This window comes from Phalangium opilio, unplaced genomic scaffold (assembly GCF_054372755.1).
Source record: "Phalangium opilio isolate 3A_F unplaced genomic scaffold, DU_Popi_V2 ptg000209l_1, whole genome shotgun sequence".
NCBI lineage: Eukaryota > Metazoa > Arthropoda > Arachnida > Opiliones > Phalangiidae > Phalangium > Phalangium opilio.
The window spans coordinates 8,583,877-8,600,540 of NW_028324217.1; the positions used below are offsets into that span (position 1 = coordinate 8,583,877).

Consider the following 16,664-nt stretch of genomic DNA (forward strand, 5'->3'; position numbering starts at 1 on the left):
AGTAAATGCTATTTATTCTGTAATAATAGATCATTTATTTTTTTAGTATCTTTCCTTTTATATTTAGGAAAAGGCCGTTCTTCTAAGCCATGACGTTATGTTAAAACAAATACCTCAGCCACAAGCCCACAAATACTGTTGTATATGCCCACAATTACTAACAAATAAAGATCTACTGACCTGTATAAAAATTAAACAAATCAAAGTTAAAATATATTTATAGTACACCAAACGTTCATAAATTACCTAACATAATTTGCAGCTAATTAACCTTTTTTTCCAAAATGGATCAAGTTCCGAAACAATTTCGATGACAATCTAATGTAAAACAACTGTCAACTGAACAATTGTACTGTTTCGCAGTGGTGCGCGGCACAGTTATCTTAATACAAGTCCGTAAAATCACCGTAATTAGAACAAAATATATAGAACAAAAATATATAGAACAAAAAAGTAATGTGCAACAAAAATAAACTTAACAGAATTAATTTTAGCAACAAATTTTAAAGTTACAATATGGGTGTTTTCAAAACCACCGTATCAAAACACCTTTGGACCCCGTTATGAAAAATAGTTCAATACCATTTTGATTTTCTTCTTCTTTGTTTCACGTAAACTAGTAAGTCTGCATTTGGACTAAAATTTTGCACTTGCGTTAGAATAATAAATACAATAATTGCTATTGTACTTATGCTAAAACGAAGCCAGATCATGTCCAGTTATATTTTTGCTCTAACAAATCGATACCAATATTCAATGCCGTCGTCTACTTCGTTTGATAATGCATTACAAGTGTTATGACGTCACCAATGCATTGTAATGTCTCGAATTTTCACGCTTGGGAGAGGGAAGTCTGATTCTGGAATACCATAGTTGCATAGGTTTATAAGATATGTTCCATAAGTTTGACGCTTCGTAATGCTTGAGACTTACTGAGAGCTAGTTCGAGAACGATGCGAGAATTGACTACACTCAGTTCTGCAGTCCATCTTCCTATTTAGTGTGTACAAAGCCTTTGACAGCGTCTCACCGGGCGTCGCTTTACGAGAATCCAAGACGTTTCACTGCTTTCAGTAACCAGTGACAAACTTATGGAACATATCTTTTGAACTTATGTAGTTGGGGTCCATCAGTAGCTGTTTGAAAATGTCAGAAAACTTTTCATTGTTGTGCATCATTGAGTGCAGTCACCTCCCGGGCCTAATTATATTGTAGTAGCGAAGGAACGTGTAAATAGAAGTTACTAATTGTTGCACCTAAAGCTTATGCCCAACCTAAAACCGAGGGTACTATGGCTAAATTTTCGATCCATACACGGGAATGACCTCTCGTACGTGTTATCATTACTGAGTTTGGTACTCAAGAATCAAACTTTCCCCACACAAGGTACAGGTAACGCTTTGATTGTTTCCCCTTGATATAGCTAAAAATATGCGTGTTTTCTACAAACACGAAACTAAATGTCAACAACTCTGTAATGTAATCATTGCGTTGCTGTTATTACATCACCAATGCACTCACTGGTGGGCAACGAAAAAGTCGTCATTAAACGTGGTACCTCTTTAATTAAATTCAGAGAAAATACTCGTGAACTCTAGTATGAAAAATTGCTAAACCACGCATACCGTAGAATGAGGCCCTAATCTCACAAAAAATTTTAGTTCATGAAAATATGAAAGCATGAGCGTATCACAATTTTAAAACTGCTTAAAAAATAACAAAGTATTATAGTACCCTAAGGCATTTTGGTAATAATAATACCAAATTTATAATAACTACAAGTAACTGTGGGCGTTTCACCATTGCACTAAAATTCATCGGCAAGATAGCGGTTTGGTTATAAAATTAAAACTACCTTTTCAATCTTTAACGAGTCATATATATAAAAACTAATCTTTTATTACGTGTAAATCTCAACTATTTTAAGTTAATGCTCCAATACGCAAACTTTGTTCAAATCGCAAGTGTCCGCGTCTTGGTAAGCTTCCTCAAATTCTTTGAAAGAACATAGCTCGTTAGAGCATCCCTTAATTTTCACTGGTTTTTCGTTGACGAGGGTTTCAATTTTGAAATTCTGATCACCGTCGCATTTGTACAAGGTAAAGGCGATGTTTGCCATGAAGGGGCAAATGAGACTAGATTTCCATTTGCGATCGCTGGATGCGCTATAATTGTTGGCCATGAGTGGTTTGTCGTCTTTGAAAAGTCCAAAAGCGCTCAAAATCTTTTTCATGGCTCCCGCGTGTGAAAACATCATGTAGGCATTCGGATGTTCACCTTGTTTCGCAAGTCTATGGACAAAATCGAAACAATATGTTAAAATCTATATCTATATAAATCAAAGTCCTGACTGACTGATAATCAACGCCCAGCCCAAACCGCTTGCCCTAGAAGGCTGAAAATTTGCAGTAACGTTACTCATAAGTAGTAGTAGGCGCGTACTAAGAAAGAATTTTCCAATCCGCCGCCATCTTAATAAATGGCGCCCAGAAATGTAAAAAATCTTCTCTATGCAACAAAGTCCGCGCGTTTCAACCGATTTCACAAATATTTAGTTCACTGGTTTCCTTTAACCTATAGACGGGCTGAGAATGGTCTTTTGGGTTCGATTTGATTGGAAATAGCTGAATTTTACAACGCAAAAATATTTAGACCTGAATTGGTTCAGTAGATCCTTGACAAGAGGACACGCTTGTCGGTAATTTCGCTCTGGGCCGCCATAGCCATCACTGTAATAATCATTTAGGTCCTCCAAATATTCAAATACTTTAACGTCGCTTTCGAAAAAGATGTGGCACCATACAGAATTTCCATCGATGGCGTACTCAAACTGACAAGTTCGGAGCATCATCTTGACTTGATCAGCAGTAACGTTGAAGCCAAGCCTTTCCGTAATTTGATCTAACGTTGTGTTCATGGCATTTGATGTCAAAAACGTAAGTTCTTCCTCTGGCTTTGTTTTCTTGTAATTTTTATCCTGAATTATATAGTTTGCAAGTAAAGAAACGAGTATGTATGTGTCATATGTGATATTGTTAATTTAACTATACATCTATTTAAAATTCCCGCGTTCTCCTAGTTCTTTATTACTCTTTTATTGTGGCCATTACTTTAATCTACTAAAAGCTATCCAATTTTCGTCGTCAGTGTCCCCGCGAGATCTCTTCCAGCCATCCCGTACATTTCAGAAAAGTAGGAAATATAGATCGAGTACGGAAACCAAGGATGATTGGGGGAGGGAAGGATGCGTAATCTGAGGAAATTCCGCACGGTAACTGTGGAACGACTCAGGTCCAGCGGGACGCTAGAAAGGAATACTCGGAAAAATGGCGGGTGGTCTACGTCAGATAAATCACGATGACCGCCCGCCATTATTCCGTGTATTTTTCCGCCATTTTCTAGCGTCCCTCTGGACCTGAGCCGTTCCACAGTTAGCGGGGCAATTTCTCTCAGATTACTCATTCTCCCCTCACCATCCTTGCGGAAACAACTGTCAGTTTTAAAATACAACCAAACGCACCCTAGAAGACACGTCACCGAAATTAACTAAATTATAAATTACCCCGTTGAGTATTTTAGGATAATTAATCAGGAGTTTTTATAAACATATTTACATACATATGTCGACGGGAGCTAATTTCCTCTTTTATTTGTGACCACTGAATTAAATTGCAGATTCTTTGCAAAATTAACTAATCATTTTGGCAGTTTCCGCTCTCGCTGGGTTCATCTACTAATAATAGTTACGTAAGTGATAATTATAAAAATAAAATCAACAACTCAAAGATATAAAATGAAATTTATGATCAAATTGAAACTAATTTCAATCAACGACAAACGGAATCAACTAATCATTTTGGCAGTTTCCACTCTCGCTGGGTTCATCTACTAATAACAGTTACGTAAGTGATAATTATAAAAATAAAATCAACAATCTCATAAAATCAACAACTCAAAATATAAAATGATATTTATGATCAAAATGAATCTAATTTCAATCAACGACAAACGGAATCAACGTGTTCATCTCTCCATCCACGGAAATATGAAATTTCTACATGAAACATGAAAGTGCTATCAACCTAACAATTTTTAGAAATGTAATTTTAATCAATGAAACATACTCATTTAAAGTTAACTAATTATAAGTCGCTAATTTGATTATTATATTTAAAAAATTATATTATTTAAGTAATAAATTTAACGATGGTGTTGATAGTACCAATAGAGTATTCAAGGATTGATTACGTTAATATCAACGTATCAAACAAAAAGTATTTAATTATAATTTGGAATTTCAATTTAAATTTATACAGTTTTTTAAATGCCCATTGAGATTCAGAGTCTGTCACTGAATGTTGCAGATCTCCAGTCTCTGCCAAGTGATTTAAATTTTCAGACCCTCTCTTTGGGAAAGGGGGAATTAAATTAACGAGACTTACAAACTGACATCATCCTTAAATTAAATAAGGATTATAAATGATAAGTTAATCAAGGTATTGAAGGTTTAATTAACGTTACTTTGAAAGTATCAAATTAAAAATTTACAATTTAAGCTCATCAATAAAAAGAACATTAAGATAATTATTAATTATACAAAAACGAGTTTTGCTTCGCAGTCCTTAAAAAACTGCATTTATACACAATCCGCGGTACTTTTTCAAACCCACAAAGGGCCAGAAATTAGAAATTATTTTATGTATTGCAATTTGAAATTAAGTTTAATCGATATGAGAAATTTGGTTTTAATTGCGTAGTTCAAACATTTGTTATGATTAGAAATTTTACAACAAAAACGGGTATAAATACGGCGTTTCGAGATAAAGGGAGCTTAGATTTTCACGTATGAAATTATATAGAATCTGTTCCCCTAAAAACTTATCCCTCTCAAATTATTAAAGCGAAAAAATAGACAATGAGCTTTTAACATTTTAGTTTTTCAGGGTGGAAGAGATAAGAACACTTATTTCGAGTAAAATGTCGCTTTACTACTCCTAAAATGAGGTCCCTCATTCTGATTTGTGGTTTTAAAAGCAGTGTCGTATTTCAGACATTTATCATACATTCAGATAAGGTGTTCATATGTGTGTTGTTACATCTTGTATAAGTTTTAAACTTCAATTCGAACTCGAGTCCTTGATTTAGCTCTTTGTTCCGAAACGCCGCATTTATACCCGTTTTTGTTGTAAAATTTCTAATCATAACAAATGTCTAAACTACGCAATTAAAACCAAATTTCTCATATCGATTAAACTTAATTTCAAATTGCAATACATAAAATAATTTCTAATTTCTGGCCCTTTGTGGGTTTGAAAAAGTACCGCGGATTGTGTATAAATGCAGTTTTTTAAGGACTGCGAAGCAAAACTCGTTTTTGTATAATATCTGTCCCTTTTTGGGGAGAAACGTTATTTGGGAATAAATTAGTTCTGGAATAGTGAAACTCATTCGTCCAATTTTTTAAGACTAATTATATAGTGTTTCACTAAATCGTAACTTGCATTCGGAAATTGTATAAAAACACACTATGCTAAATATTCGTTGAAACCATGTGAAAATTATAAAAATTCTCCTACTATTTCTTTGTGATCATTTAACGTTAGGCTTACAAAGACAAAAATTAGGCCCAAAAAGTTTTAAAAAAATCACGTGAACTTAATTAGAGAATCAAAATGGTGAAATTAAGCGCGAGATTTGAATTGAAACTTTAATTGAAATGCAGCGCGTGCTGGCGCGTGAGCTAGCGCGTGGTTTAAAATATTTATTTTTAAAACCTATACAAAAAGGCCAAGTTAACCTTACACTACGAGAAATGAGATACTATACCTTTTCAGCCTTTGCTAGTGCTGTAAAGTTAGGCTGTGAAAAAAGTGTACCCCCTTGGTCGCGAAAATGTTTCCACCTCATAATGTTAAGCTCCATAGAGTTTAACATTACGATTTCGGATTGAGTATAAATAGAAAATCCCTGACGGGATTTTCTTAATAGGCCTTTCCTATTATGGGGGTAGTAAAACTGTACCAGTCCAGAAAGAACATATAACTTTGTTTAAGAATGGACTAGCAATAATTTCCTATTTTGTCTTCCTTAAACTTTGTATTTTGGCAGCTCTGTTGCCAAGAGTTTTTTGTTAGTTTGGCAACCTAGGCCATCGTCACCAAAGCAATGTTTTTTCCTAACCTCAGGCTCATACTCCGAAGTGTGTACCTTATTCTAATGTTAGGAAAGGATTTTAAAATATCCATGCGGTGGCATAACTAGATAAATATCAGCAACAGTTGAAAAACCTTGGCCTAACTTTTAGGGTGGTCTGCTACAGTACAAGGTACAATTCGTTCAGTAATATAAATCGGTTACATAATAATACAAGTCGGGAAAACCAAAATATTACCTCTCCGTGTCGAGAAGATTATATAACCTTAAGTATCCAATGAAAACGTCGACCTTTTGCCCTCATCCTTTCCCGCGCTTTGCGCTTCCGCATTTCATCCTTACTCTCAACATTATCTTCCTCCATTTTACATATAAAAATCAAATAATCACAAAAAGAAGTGGCAAAAACCTGCTGGCTCTTTACAACCACTTAATTTGACTTAATATCCAATTTCCAACAACAATAATATACCGGTAGTTTAATTGACAACCTACTAGCATCGAAATTCTCATAAGGAATGGCTCCCGCGGATAAAAAACGGCAATTTTCAACTAGGTGGGCGTTATCTCATAAGATTTGAAAAATATCATTTGTCTTTTTTACCAATGCCTAACCGTTTGGATTTTTTAAAGCAGTCTTAGCACCAAAAAATATTTTTGAATGAGGATAAAAAAGGTCTGTCCTCTCGTAATTTTTTAAGCTTTTATCATGATTACTCTATACAACAGTAACAAGGAGTATAAACGCATTAGTGGAAGCAGTATTTTTTTCCGAAAACAATCTCGCTTATGTTTATGCAATGAATGAAATATATCACAATGCACGGGCCTTGATAGATATAGGAGGCAATGAAGGAAATATATCGCATGCACGGGCCTTGGTAGATATAGGAGGCAATGATAATCTCTCTCTTTGCACGAGAGGTTTATCTTTAATATTTAAATAAATTTAATTATTTTTAATTATTTTAATCTTCAATAATTAACATTAATAATAGTTAAATCGTTTAAAATAAAGTTATACTTATTATCTTCTCAAACTTTGCTAATATTGACGTTTAAAGTGAAGGGTACCCCTCTTCCCGCTTTCTTCAAATTTTGGGGTATATATACGATTCGTTTCCATTATAATAGTAAGGAAAAACCGCAAATGCGAAAACCTTTGGTAGCGATCCTACCTTAGGGAGGCTAGACATTTCTCGTAACCCTAGCTGATCGCCGCGTATATCCTAAAACCAAACGATGATAATGGAGTAGAAGCCAATGATACAGATTGGTGTCTATGTGGAATAGACGGAAGACCAGGGGATGGTGGTGTTAGAAGGCAGTGTAAGTGCAGACGGGTGTCAATGTGGGATTGACAAAGAACAGAAGATGGTGGTGATTAGAAGCCAGTATGTACAGACTGGTGTCCACGTGGAATGGACGAAGACCAGAAGATGGTGGTGATTAGCAGCCAGTAAGAACAGACTAGTGTCCGTGTGGTATGGACAAAGACCAGAAGATTGGTGGTGTGAGAACTCAAGTAGAGGAGCCATTTCCGTGACTGTGAAAGCAGTTCGGAAATGGCGAACACGTTTGCTCCGATACGCAAACTGCGAACGCGGTCACGTGGGTGTAACAACGGACAGACAGACACACACACAGACAGACAGACACACAGACAGACACGGCCGTTACAGAACCTCTCCTGGACTACGTCACACGGAGAGGTAAAAAATATAAATTTAAATAAGATTTGCAAACGCTTCAGAAACTCCCGTTTCTCGGACCCCGAGTCCCCGTCTCCCCGATACACTAAAGACCGAGGCTTAAACCTCGTAGCTCGCGGCCATCTTTATTGTTTACATCATGGGCTCGTCACTACAGGGTAGGAAATAAGACAGGTTTACAAGTCCCAGACCAGTTTATTAATTGCTCGGACCAGTTTATTTATTCCAAAAGTTGGGGTCAGTGGTATCAGGGAGCACTTTATTAATTATGGTTTTTGGAAAAAATAGACGGTGGGACCAGTTTATAAATTCGGGGTTCCTTATTAGAATTTTTCTAGCTCAACACATTTTCTACCAATTCTACTCATAGGTAGTTAGTACTCCTTGGCTACAACTTCCCTACAAAAGTTTTGTATTCTATTGACTATTGATCTTGTCTAGCGTCTATACTCTAGAATGAGTCTCTTGTAGTCGACAGTCTAGACCATAGCCAGTACTAGTTGTCAGTAGTCGTATTTCTCAGTAGTGTATGGTCACATTACTAGATTTTGATTTGGCTTACTGATAGCGAGAGAAGATATTGCCACCGAATTTATGTAAAATGCAATAAGGAATAAGGAGAGTTCAGAAAAGGATTAAGAACTTCAAATATCATTAGACATGTTGATTGATATTTAGTGGCAACTAGTTGAAAAATTGTGATAAGAAATAAAAGTTAACTGTTATGGATTGTTATATGCTACTTTTTCCTACAGTAAAAATTCAAATTCAATTAGAATTTTCAGCTTCTTTACTTTTGTGTCTTTTCGTGCTTTTTATTCTCACCATTTTAGAAATTTAATTTATAGTGGGACCGGTAAAATAATAATTAATGCGAGGGTCACTGGTCCCAAGGACCACCACCACATCCGCGACACCAATTCGCCGCCGCCATGGATTAAATATACCTTACAGGGATAGTTATGTCCCCCAACATTTTAGTATATCACGAGTTGAACACGTTTGTTTCAAACAAGGCAGCCAGATATTTCCGCCGTTCCCCAAATTTACTGATTCATCCGGAAGTAGATTCTTGATATGTCGCCATCTCGCGTCGACCGCGTGAGATGATAAAACCGTTAAATCGCGTGTTTTCGAAAAAATCGGGCGTTTTCAAACATGTTGCAAAGAATTTGTCAATTAGATGATTTAATTCATGTTAATTTTAGGGATTGTAGCATTACTACTTGAACTAAATACAGTAAGTAACCTTTTCACATATTTGTATTATCATAAGTTTATAAGATATGTTCCATAAGTATGTCACTACCCATACTTCGTAATGTTAGAGGCTTAATGAGAGCTAGTTCAAGAACGACGTGAGAATTGACTACACTCGGTTTTGCAGTCCATCCTCCTCTTTAGTCTGTACTAAGCCTTTGACAGCGCCTCACTAGGCGTCGCTTTACGAGAATCTATGACGTTTCACCTACGTCACTTCATGACAAGCTCTCATTAACGACTGACACACTTATGGAACATATCTTATAAACTTATGGTATTATATAACCCCGTGCATCAGTATTTTTGAAACTTCCGGTCTTTGACAATAGTGACCGACAGGGGCGCCTGGAACAAATATTTTACCCCTGTAAGGTATATTTAATCCATGCCGCCGCCCACTCCGAAACAGACGAGCGCCTGAAAGGCTCAACCTATGAGACAGCAGCTAAACCAAGTTTTCACCATAATAACAATAACCTCATGAAGGACAGTATAAATAATAAGTTTAAACAAACTTTTCACCATAATAACAATAACCTCATAAAGGACAGTGTAAATAATGACTTTAAACAATCTTTTCACCACTATAACAATAACCTCATAAAGGACAGTATAAAATAGTGAGTTAAACGAAGTTAAATCTGAATTACAATCTACCTCATTAAGCTCAACCAAACTGTTACAAATGCATAGCGCAATATTACAAGTTGCCAATGATCTTCGAATTTTATTGTTAAACCCTCACATTATCTTAAGACTCATACAGTCACTGGGTTTTAATCTCACGGGAGAGTATTGCTATATTCGTAATTCCCGCCTATTCCAAACACAACCTAGATGGCGCCCCATCCTCAGATATCGATTGATTGTAACCCCCATTTTCTAAGCATGAGATATAGGAGAGAACATTCCTCACTTCTTTATCCGCACTCAAGCGGCATCCTTGCCACCCAATGTAACGAATGACCATAATCATATGGTAGAATAAATCTTGGATACTGATTAGTATATCTCGCCTAATTAATCCGCCAAGACTTGAACACTACAGTTTATTACTTATTTAATTAAACTGTAAACCAAATTCTTACTAGATTGGTTTTATTCATAATCGGAATGCTATTTTATAAACAATGGAAAAAAACTTGAAAATTTTAAATTTGTCGGGGTCAATGAATTTAGTAATACTAATTCTTGTCACTAGAGGGCGCGAAAAGTGTAATCTGGCCGGGGCCATCTTGTTGACTTTATAGATGATGTTATAGGCGCGAATTTTTAAAATATAAATTTTATTTATATAACACGAATTACATAACGTAAACGGAATATTCCAGGAACAGTCAACTATTATCATGAAACCACTGCCTTCTCTAATACGATGGCAGTGGCTAAGGTATAACGACCCAGATGGTTTAGGTTTTATATGAGTTCTTGCATAAGTTCATAAGCTATGTTCCATAACTTTGTCAATTGTTACTGAGAGCTTGAAATGAAGTGACGTAAGTGAAACGTCATAGATTCTCGAAAAAAGCAACGCCTGGTGAGACGCTGTCAAAGGCTTATTATAGACTAAATAGGATGATGGACTGCAAATACGAGTGTACTCAATTCTCGCGTCGTTCTTGAACTATAGCTCTCAAATCTCAATAAGTCTCTAGCATTACGAAGTATAGGAATGTCATATTTATGAAACATATCTTATAAACTTATGATTGTTCCAATCACAATCGCTGCTTTTACTGTTCATAATTTTTGCACAAATATGTACTGAGGAATATACAGGATATACTCGAGAAATCAGATCAGTCATTCATATTTCTAGCTTTGTTATACTAGTTCTGGCAGCCATATTGAAGGATTTCTGTCTTCCCCCGTATTCAACCCACCAGTATGGCCGTGTAAACTATCTCAGGAACTTAAACACCTCCCCAACCCAAAGCTCTCTGTAGGTCTGACATTTACCATACAAATTATTTTACCGTCAGTGATACAGCGGCAACATTTTGCTCAACACAACTATTAATTTCATCTGTTGTACATTGTATAGCATCAAGCGTTCAAGAATAAAAGTATTGTAATTAACTCTAATAGGACAAAAATAACCTTACCGGAGAATCCTAAAGCAGCCCTGATGTTTAGTCACGGTCGTTCGTTCAAGAAAGTCTGTTCCATTTTCAACTTAATAAAGGATTCTGTAGCACCATTGGCGTCAAATTATTGCTCCAGTCAACGTGAGACGTACAAATCCAGCAGCAGCCGGGAGTGTGGCGCACTCCTGTAAGCCAAGCTTCTGGGCGGCAAAGTTTGAGGGAATACGACACATGTCGGCGTTCCTACCCTATAGGTGCCGACTGTCCCGTGTCCGCCGGAGGTGACTTACCCCAATGCCACCTTCCGTCGCCTCCCAAGTAAACCTCATTTCCTTCCCTGCTTACACACATACGACCTAGCGGCCCCCGTCAGTGCTGGGCCGCGTAGGGTCTCCCGCTCAATTCTTCCTGGTGCTCAAGGCCTAACGGCTAAGCTAGTAGGTGGAAAAAAAAAAAAAAAAAAAAAATCCAGCAGCATTAGTCCATTTAACGCCAATTTAGTCTCATCCAAGCTGAGAAATAAGGATTTTTTTTGCTGAGCGCGTGATCGAGTTGGCTTCGTTTGATTTTTGCACATAACGACTTCTAAAGCCTTCCGTTAACGGTAATCAAACTTAATTTTCAGTGATTTAAACTATTTTTCGTGTTATCGCCGTCTTTTGGTTTTACCTACTGGCAGCGTTTTGCCATAGGTCTTGGAAAAGCTCTTATTGTTTGTTCCTCGGGACTCATGACGGGGCTTTTCTATAACTGTGTTTGAGACCTTACTTAAAATACCTCCACTCTCATGTTTTCGCTGTTATTCTTTGAATTTCGGTAATTAAACGTGCGGACTCGACATTTTTTGTTGCTCACTGCATTCCGCTAACGGTGTTTAATTTTTTAATTCGGTTTCATCGTTATTTTTAATTCGGTTTCATCGTTATTTGGCTCATTTTCGCCGAAAGTGACGCTGTAACGACGATGGGGATATTGCCTAGTCCTTGTCTCAGACCGTCCTAAAAAGTTTAAAATTCATTATGCCGTCTGCTAAACACTATGATCTCATTTAAATTGTGCGGAAACGTGTTTTAAACTAATATGGGTCATTCCATGGACACGTGTCTTTTGTGTGACCTCTTTATGTTCGGCTCCCTGTCATTGTAGCCGTAACAGGCTGAGAAATAAGGATTTTTTGGGGTTTGTTGTATCTCGGCTTTTGTTGAGGAGATATTCTTTATACGATTTCAATATTAATTAGCAATGTTACTGTATATAAGTAAGGCATTAATTATACAGTGCCTAAATATAGTTTTTGTAATAATTATCCTTTGCTATTATATCAATATGGAGTTCATTATACATTGCTAAAATACATTAGAAAGCGCGACAAAATTGTAAGGGTTTCCTTGGAACTCTTGTTTTGCTTCAAAATTATACTTGATATTGAAATTCATCTCTACAAAGATGAAACTTAACGAATCTATGAATATAATTTTTTATATATTGCTGTAAAAATTTTGGGGGGCTACGAGCAATATTTTGGTAGGGTTTAAGGATTATTTTGAGTGGGCTAAGTTCGAAATTTGGGGGGCTATCCCCCAAAAACGCCTAGCGACGCCACTGCGAAAACGGGGGCAGATTCGCGCTACCCTCTACACACTGGCTATTCAAGAGAGAGGAAAACTGGGGATAGAAGCAGTCGGTGCTGGCGACGATGATTCTACAGACGCGCGCTTTGGCGATTTTGCCCTTAGGTCTATTGGTTTCTTCTCAGCTACATGGTATCGATGGGACTAATAGTTTTACCCGAATAGTAATAGTAGTAGAAGTATTAATATTAATGACTGAAGAGAAGTAGTAAGTAGGGAGTTCGCGAGATGTGATTCACGTTGCCACGTAGCCGTATATTAGAAAATACTTCGCTAGGATAAAGTTTATTGAAGTACGGGTAGCGAGACTACGTAAACGGTGTGGTGTTATTATGGGCTAGGCCATCTTGTTCTTTAAAAGCCCGAAAGACCAGTGCTTTTGAGAAAGAGAGGTCGATGGAACTGCTCGTGCTGCGTGGAGCCAAGTGTTCAACATAACCATCTCGGGCTGGCTATGTACCAGGCTACCAGCCAGTCTTATATACGGTGGCCTTGGAGAATGGAGTGTCTTTAGCGTTGCTCTTAGCTCGGAGATAAAATTTCTCTGAATAAGTACGTAAATATATTGTAAAAACAATTTAGATCGTTGAATGAACGTGAATGAAATCAAAGTTAGTGCAATTTCACAAGTTCAGTAAGTAAAATCATTTTTCATTAAGACAGACAAAAAGTCCTACGGTGTTTAAAAAAGTAAGCTACTTCTTTCTTACGTGGATGATTTCAGTCTCAAGACCAACGATGAAATATATATCATTATGGCCGTTCTTCAAGTCTATTGAAACATTGACGTTATTATCTGTAACGGAGTAGAGACTAATTTCTTGGATACCAGCTTCATAAAAATACATAAGAACATAAAGTAATTACGATCATTTATTGCAATGTTTCGCCCAATTAAATTCATAAAAACTGAGAAGCCGGACTCGGATGAGGTGGAGAATTTGGAAACACCTTCAAACGTTTTAGTGAAATGGCCAATCATCATTAAGAACGAAGATGACGAGACTAGCACTTCTAAAGAAGCGGATTCGGTTCATCCCCCAGCGGAAAACACTGACAACGTGGAAGAAGTTACTGAGAATCAGAAACAAAGGAAGTTATCCCCATTAATGCATGAAAGACAAACACACGATGCTAAGAAGCCTTTTAAATGTGATGTCTGTGGCTTGTCGTTTAATAATAAGAAACTTTTAACAAAGCATAAGGTTAAACACTCATCTGATCGTCCATTTAAATGTCAACTGTGTCAGAAGGCCTTCAAATTGAAAAGTGACTTGGCACGACATAATCTCATACACTCTTCCGAACGTCCATTTAAATGTGAAGTGTGTCATAAGGCATTCAAGGCCAAAAGGGACTTGGCACAACATAAACTCAGACACTCGTCCGAACGTCCATTTAAATGTCAAGTGTGTCAGATGACCTTCAAAGGCAAAAGGGACTTGGCATATCATAAACTCAGACACTCTTCCGAACGTCCATTTAAATGTGAAGTGTGTCAGATGACCTTCAAAGGGAAAAGTGACTTGGCACGGCATAAACTCAAACACTCGTCCGAACGTCCATTTAAATGTCAAGTGTGTCAGATGACCTTCAAAGGGAAAAGTGACTTGGCACGGCATAAACTCAAACACTCGTCCGAACGTCCATTTAAATGTCAAGTGTGTCAGATGACCTTCAAAGGGAAAAGTGACTTGGCACGGCATAAACTCAGACACTCGTCCAAACGTCCATTTAAATGTCAAGTGTGTCAGATGACCTTCAAAGGCAAAAGGGACTTGGCAAATCATAAACTCAGACACTCGTCCGAACGTCCATTTAAATGTGAAGTGTGTCAGATGGCATTCAAACGCAATGCTGATTTGGCACGGCATAAACTCAAACACTCGTCCGAACGTCCATTTAAATGTCAATTGTGTCATATGGCCTTCAAAAGGAAATATGATTTGAGAGATCATACACTCACCCACATGTCCAAATATGATTTGTGTAACTCTAGTTACAAATCACAACATGACCTTGACTTGAAACTTCACAAATGTTCTGACTGCGATAAAACCTTTAAAAGATTGCAGAATCTAAAAAATCATAAGGTTCTTCATTCTTCGGAGCGACCATTTAAATGCGAAAAGTGTGATAAATCTTTCAAATTGAGATCGAGTCTAAATTTGCACGAGGCTACACACTTGGAGGATAAACCATGCGATTGCGAACATTGCGAGCGTTCTTACCAAACTAAATGTTTGTTAAACAACCACAAGAGAGGAGTTCATATGACAACTAAATCATTTCAATGCGACTTATGTGACGCAAAATTTAAAGCCAAAAGTATTTTAAATCTTCACAAAATTGATGTTCACCAGAACGAAAGGCACTTTTCTTGTGAACAGTGTGGCAAAACCTTCAAAGACCCTAGGTCGTTAAATCGCCACTTGAAAATTGTCCATACTGATGAAAGACCGTTCAAATGTACGGAATGCGGTTCTGCCTTCAAATGTGGCACACATCTGAAAAGACATAAAATGGTGCACTTAGGTGCTAAATCTTTCAAGTGTTCTAAATGCCATCTGTGTTTCACTTCCGAAACATCCCTTCGTGCACACGAGACATCTAATCATTTATATGACAAATATTTCGAAACTACGCGAAGATATGAAAACTGTTCAAGCAATGATGTGAAACCTGTCATTTACGAGTGCTACATTTGCAAAACCGCGTTTGCAAATGAACTCGATTTGTTTCAACATAAAGGTACGAGATGTTCCCTCCAAAACTTCAAACTGCGAGCTTCCCATGTTGCATTGGAAAGGTTATCTCCGAAGCAACTCGCCGAATATGGTGTTTTTTCATATCCACGATTGAGAATCCAGATCGAGGACTTCGTCATTAAAAAGGAACCAGAGTAAAAACAAGCTCTGTTATTATAAAACATGAAAATAAAACAATTTATGAGCTCATATAATATGTTTTTTTTTTTTTAAGAATGTTTTTGTAAACCTTTCATTTCAACAAAATAAAAATACTTTTCACGTTATGAGACTATAGTCTTTAAGCGGCTTGGAAGATAACGAAATTCTTTACGTAAAACTGGTTTTATTAGGGTTTTTTCTCAGTTATAAGCCACTCTATATTTATAATAGGCCAGCATTATTAGAACATGCAGCGTCGTCATGACATAAATGGTATTGATAAAAAACAAGTATTTGGAAAAAAGTGAGTAACAATATCATTTTTGGTTTGCTTTCAATAATTGTAGCTGATAAGTTCATAAGATTTATTCCATAATCTTGTCACTGGTTAGTGAGAGCTTGTCATAAAGTGACGTACGTTTAACGTCATAGATTCTCGCCTGGTGAGGCGCTGTCAAATAGGAAAATCGACTGCAATTTCTGCAAAACGAGTGTAGTCATTTCTCGCGTGGTTCTCGAATCGGCTCGAGCTGTAAGTCTCTAGTTTTACGAAGAATAGGTAGTGTCGTACTGATGGGACATATCTTTTGAACTTATCTAATACCAAAGGCCTATTATACTATTTATAGGTGTGCATCGAAAGGATGATTACTACATAAAATGGTAGTTGGGGGTTTTGTGTCGGGCTGTCGGCTAATCTGGGCCAACTATTTGAAAGTTATTATAAGAAATTAGTAATAATAATAACGGCTTTTTATTTGGAGAAATCCTTTCAGATAAATCTGATTTACAAAGGTGTCCATAAAATTAAATTATCTCGAGACTAAAATAAAATAAGAAACAGATTTAAGTTTTTAAAAATTTAGCCAACTCTTTTTTAATTGGGTTATCGAGTCCATGTCTTTGGGG

General features: G+C 36.8%; 2 protein-coding genes and 2 long non-coding RNA genes across 6 annotated transcripts; 3 read left to right on the forward strand and 1 right to left on the reverse strand.

Moving 5' to 3' along the window:
- Positions 1–439: 439 nt before the first annotated feature.
- LOC149618887 (multiple inositol polyphosphate phosphatase 1-like) lies at positions 440–3,289 on the reverse strand. The gene is made up of 2 exons (XM_089854411.1): positions 2,655–3,289; positions 440–2,291 (listed from the first exon to the last, which is right to left on the reverse strand). The coding sequence occupies exons 1-2, from the start codon at positions 2,915–2,917 to the stop codon at positions 1,928–1,930; spliced, it is 627 nt and encodes a 208-aa protein (XP_089710537.1). The 5' UTR covers positions 2,918–3,289; the 3' UTR covers positions 440–1,927.
- Positions 3,290–3,566: 277 nt separating this feature from the next.
- Positions 3,567–4,232, forward strand: LOC149618888 (uncharacterized). The gene is made up of 2 exons (XR_016375142.1): positions 3,567–3,747; positions 3,864–4,232. It is a non-coding gene; the product is annotated as an uncharacterized LOC149618888 (long non-coding RNA).
- Positions 4,233–7,434: 3,202 nt separating this feature from the next.
- LOC149618889 (uncharacterized) lies at positions 7,435–10,135 on the forward strand. The gene is made up of 2 exons (XR_016375143.1): positions 7,435–9,105; positions 9,458–10,135. It is a non-coding gene; the product is annotated as an uncharacterized LOC149618889 (long non-coding RNA).
- Positions 10,136–11,733: 1,598 nt separating this feature from the next.
- LOC149618890 (uncharacterized) lies at positions 11,734–15,883 on the forward strand. 3 transcript variants are annotated; one of them, XM_089854157.1, is made up of 3 exons: positions 11,734–13,480; positions 13,571–13,705; positions 13,779–15,883. In XM_089854157.1, exon 3 carries the CDS (start codon positions 13,956–13,958, stop codon positions 15,750–15,752), a length of 1,797 nt encoding a protein of 598 aa, XP_089710283.1. In that variant the 5' UTR covers positions 11,734–13,480; positions 13,571–13,705; positions 13,779–13,955; the 3' UTR covers positions 15,753–15,883. The 3 variants fall into 3 exon arrangements, with proteins under 3 accessions (XP_089710283.1, XP_089710281.1, XP_089710282.1); XM_089854155.1 differs by having other exon boundaries at positions 13,571–15,883; XM_089854156.1 differs by having other exon boundaries at positions 11,734–13,398; positions 13,506–15,883.
- Positions 15,884–16,664: the final 781 nt, after the last annotated feature.

Coding starts and splice junctions, on each gene's coding strand:
- LOC149618887 (XM_089854411.1), bottom strand. CDS start 2,917: ATGAACACAACGTTAGATCAAATTACGGAAAGGCTTGGCTTCAACGTT. Junction 2,292..2,654: donor GATCTACTGAACCAATTCAG/GTCTAAATATTT, acceptor TTTTGTCCATAG/ACTTGCGAAACAAGGTGAAC.
- LOC149618890 (XM_089854155.1), top strand. CDS start 13,728: ATGTTTCGCCCAATTAAATTCATAAAAACTGAGAAGCCGGACTCGGAT.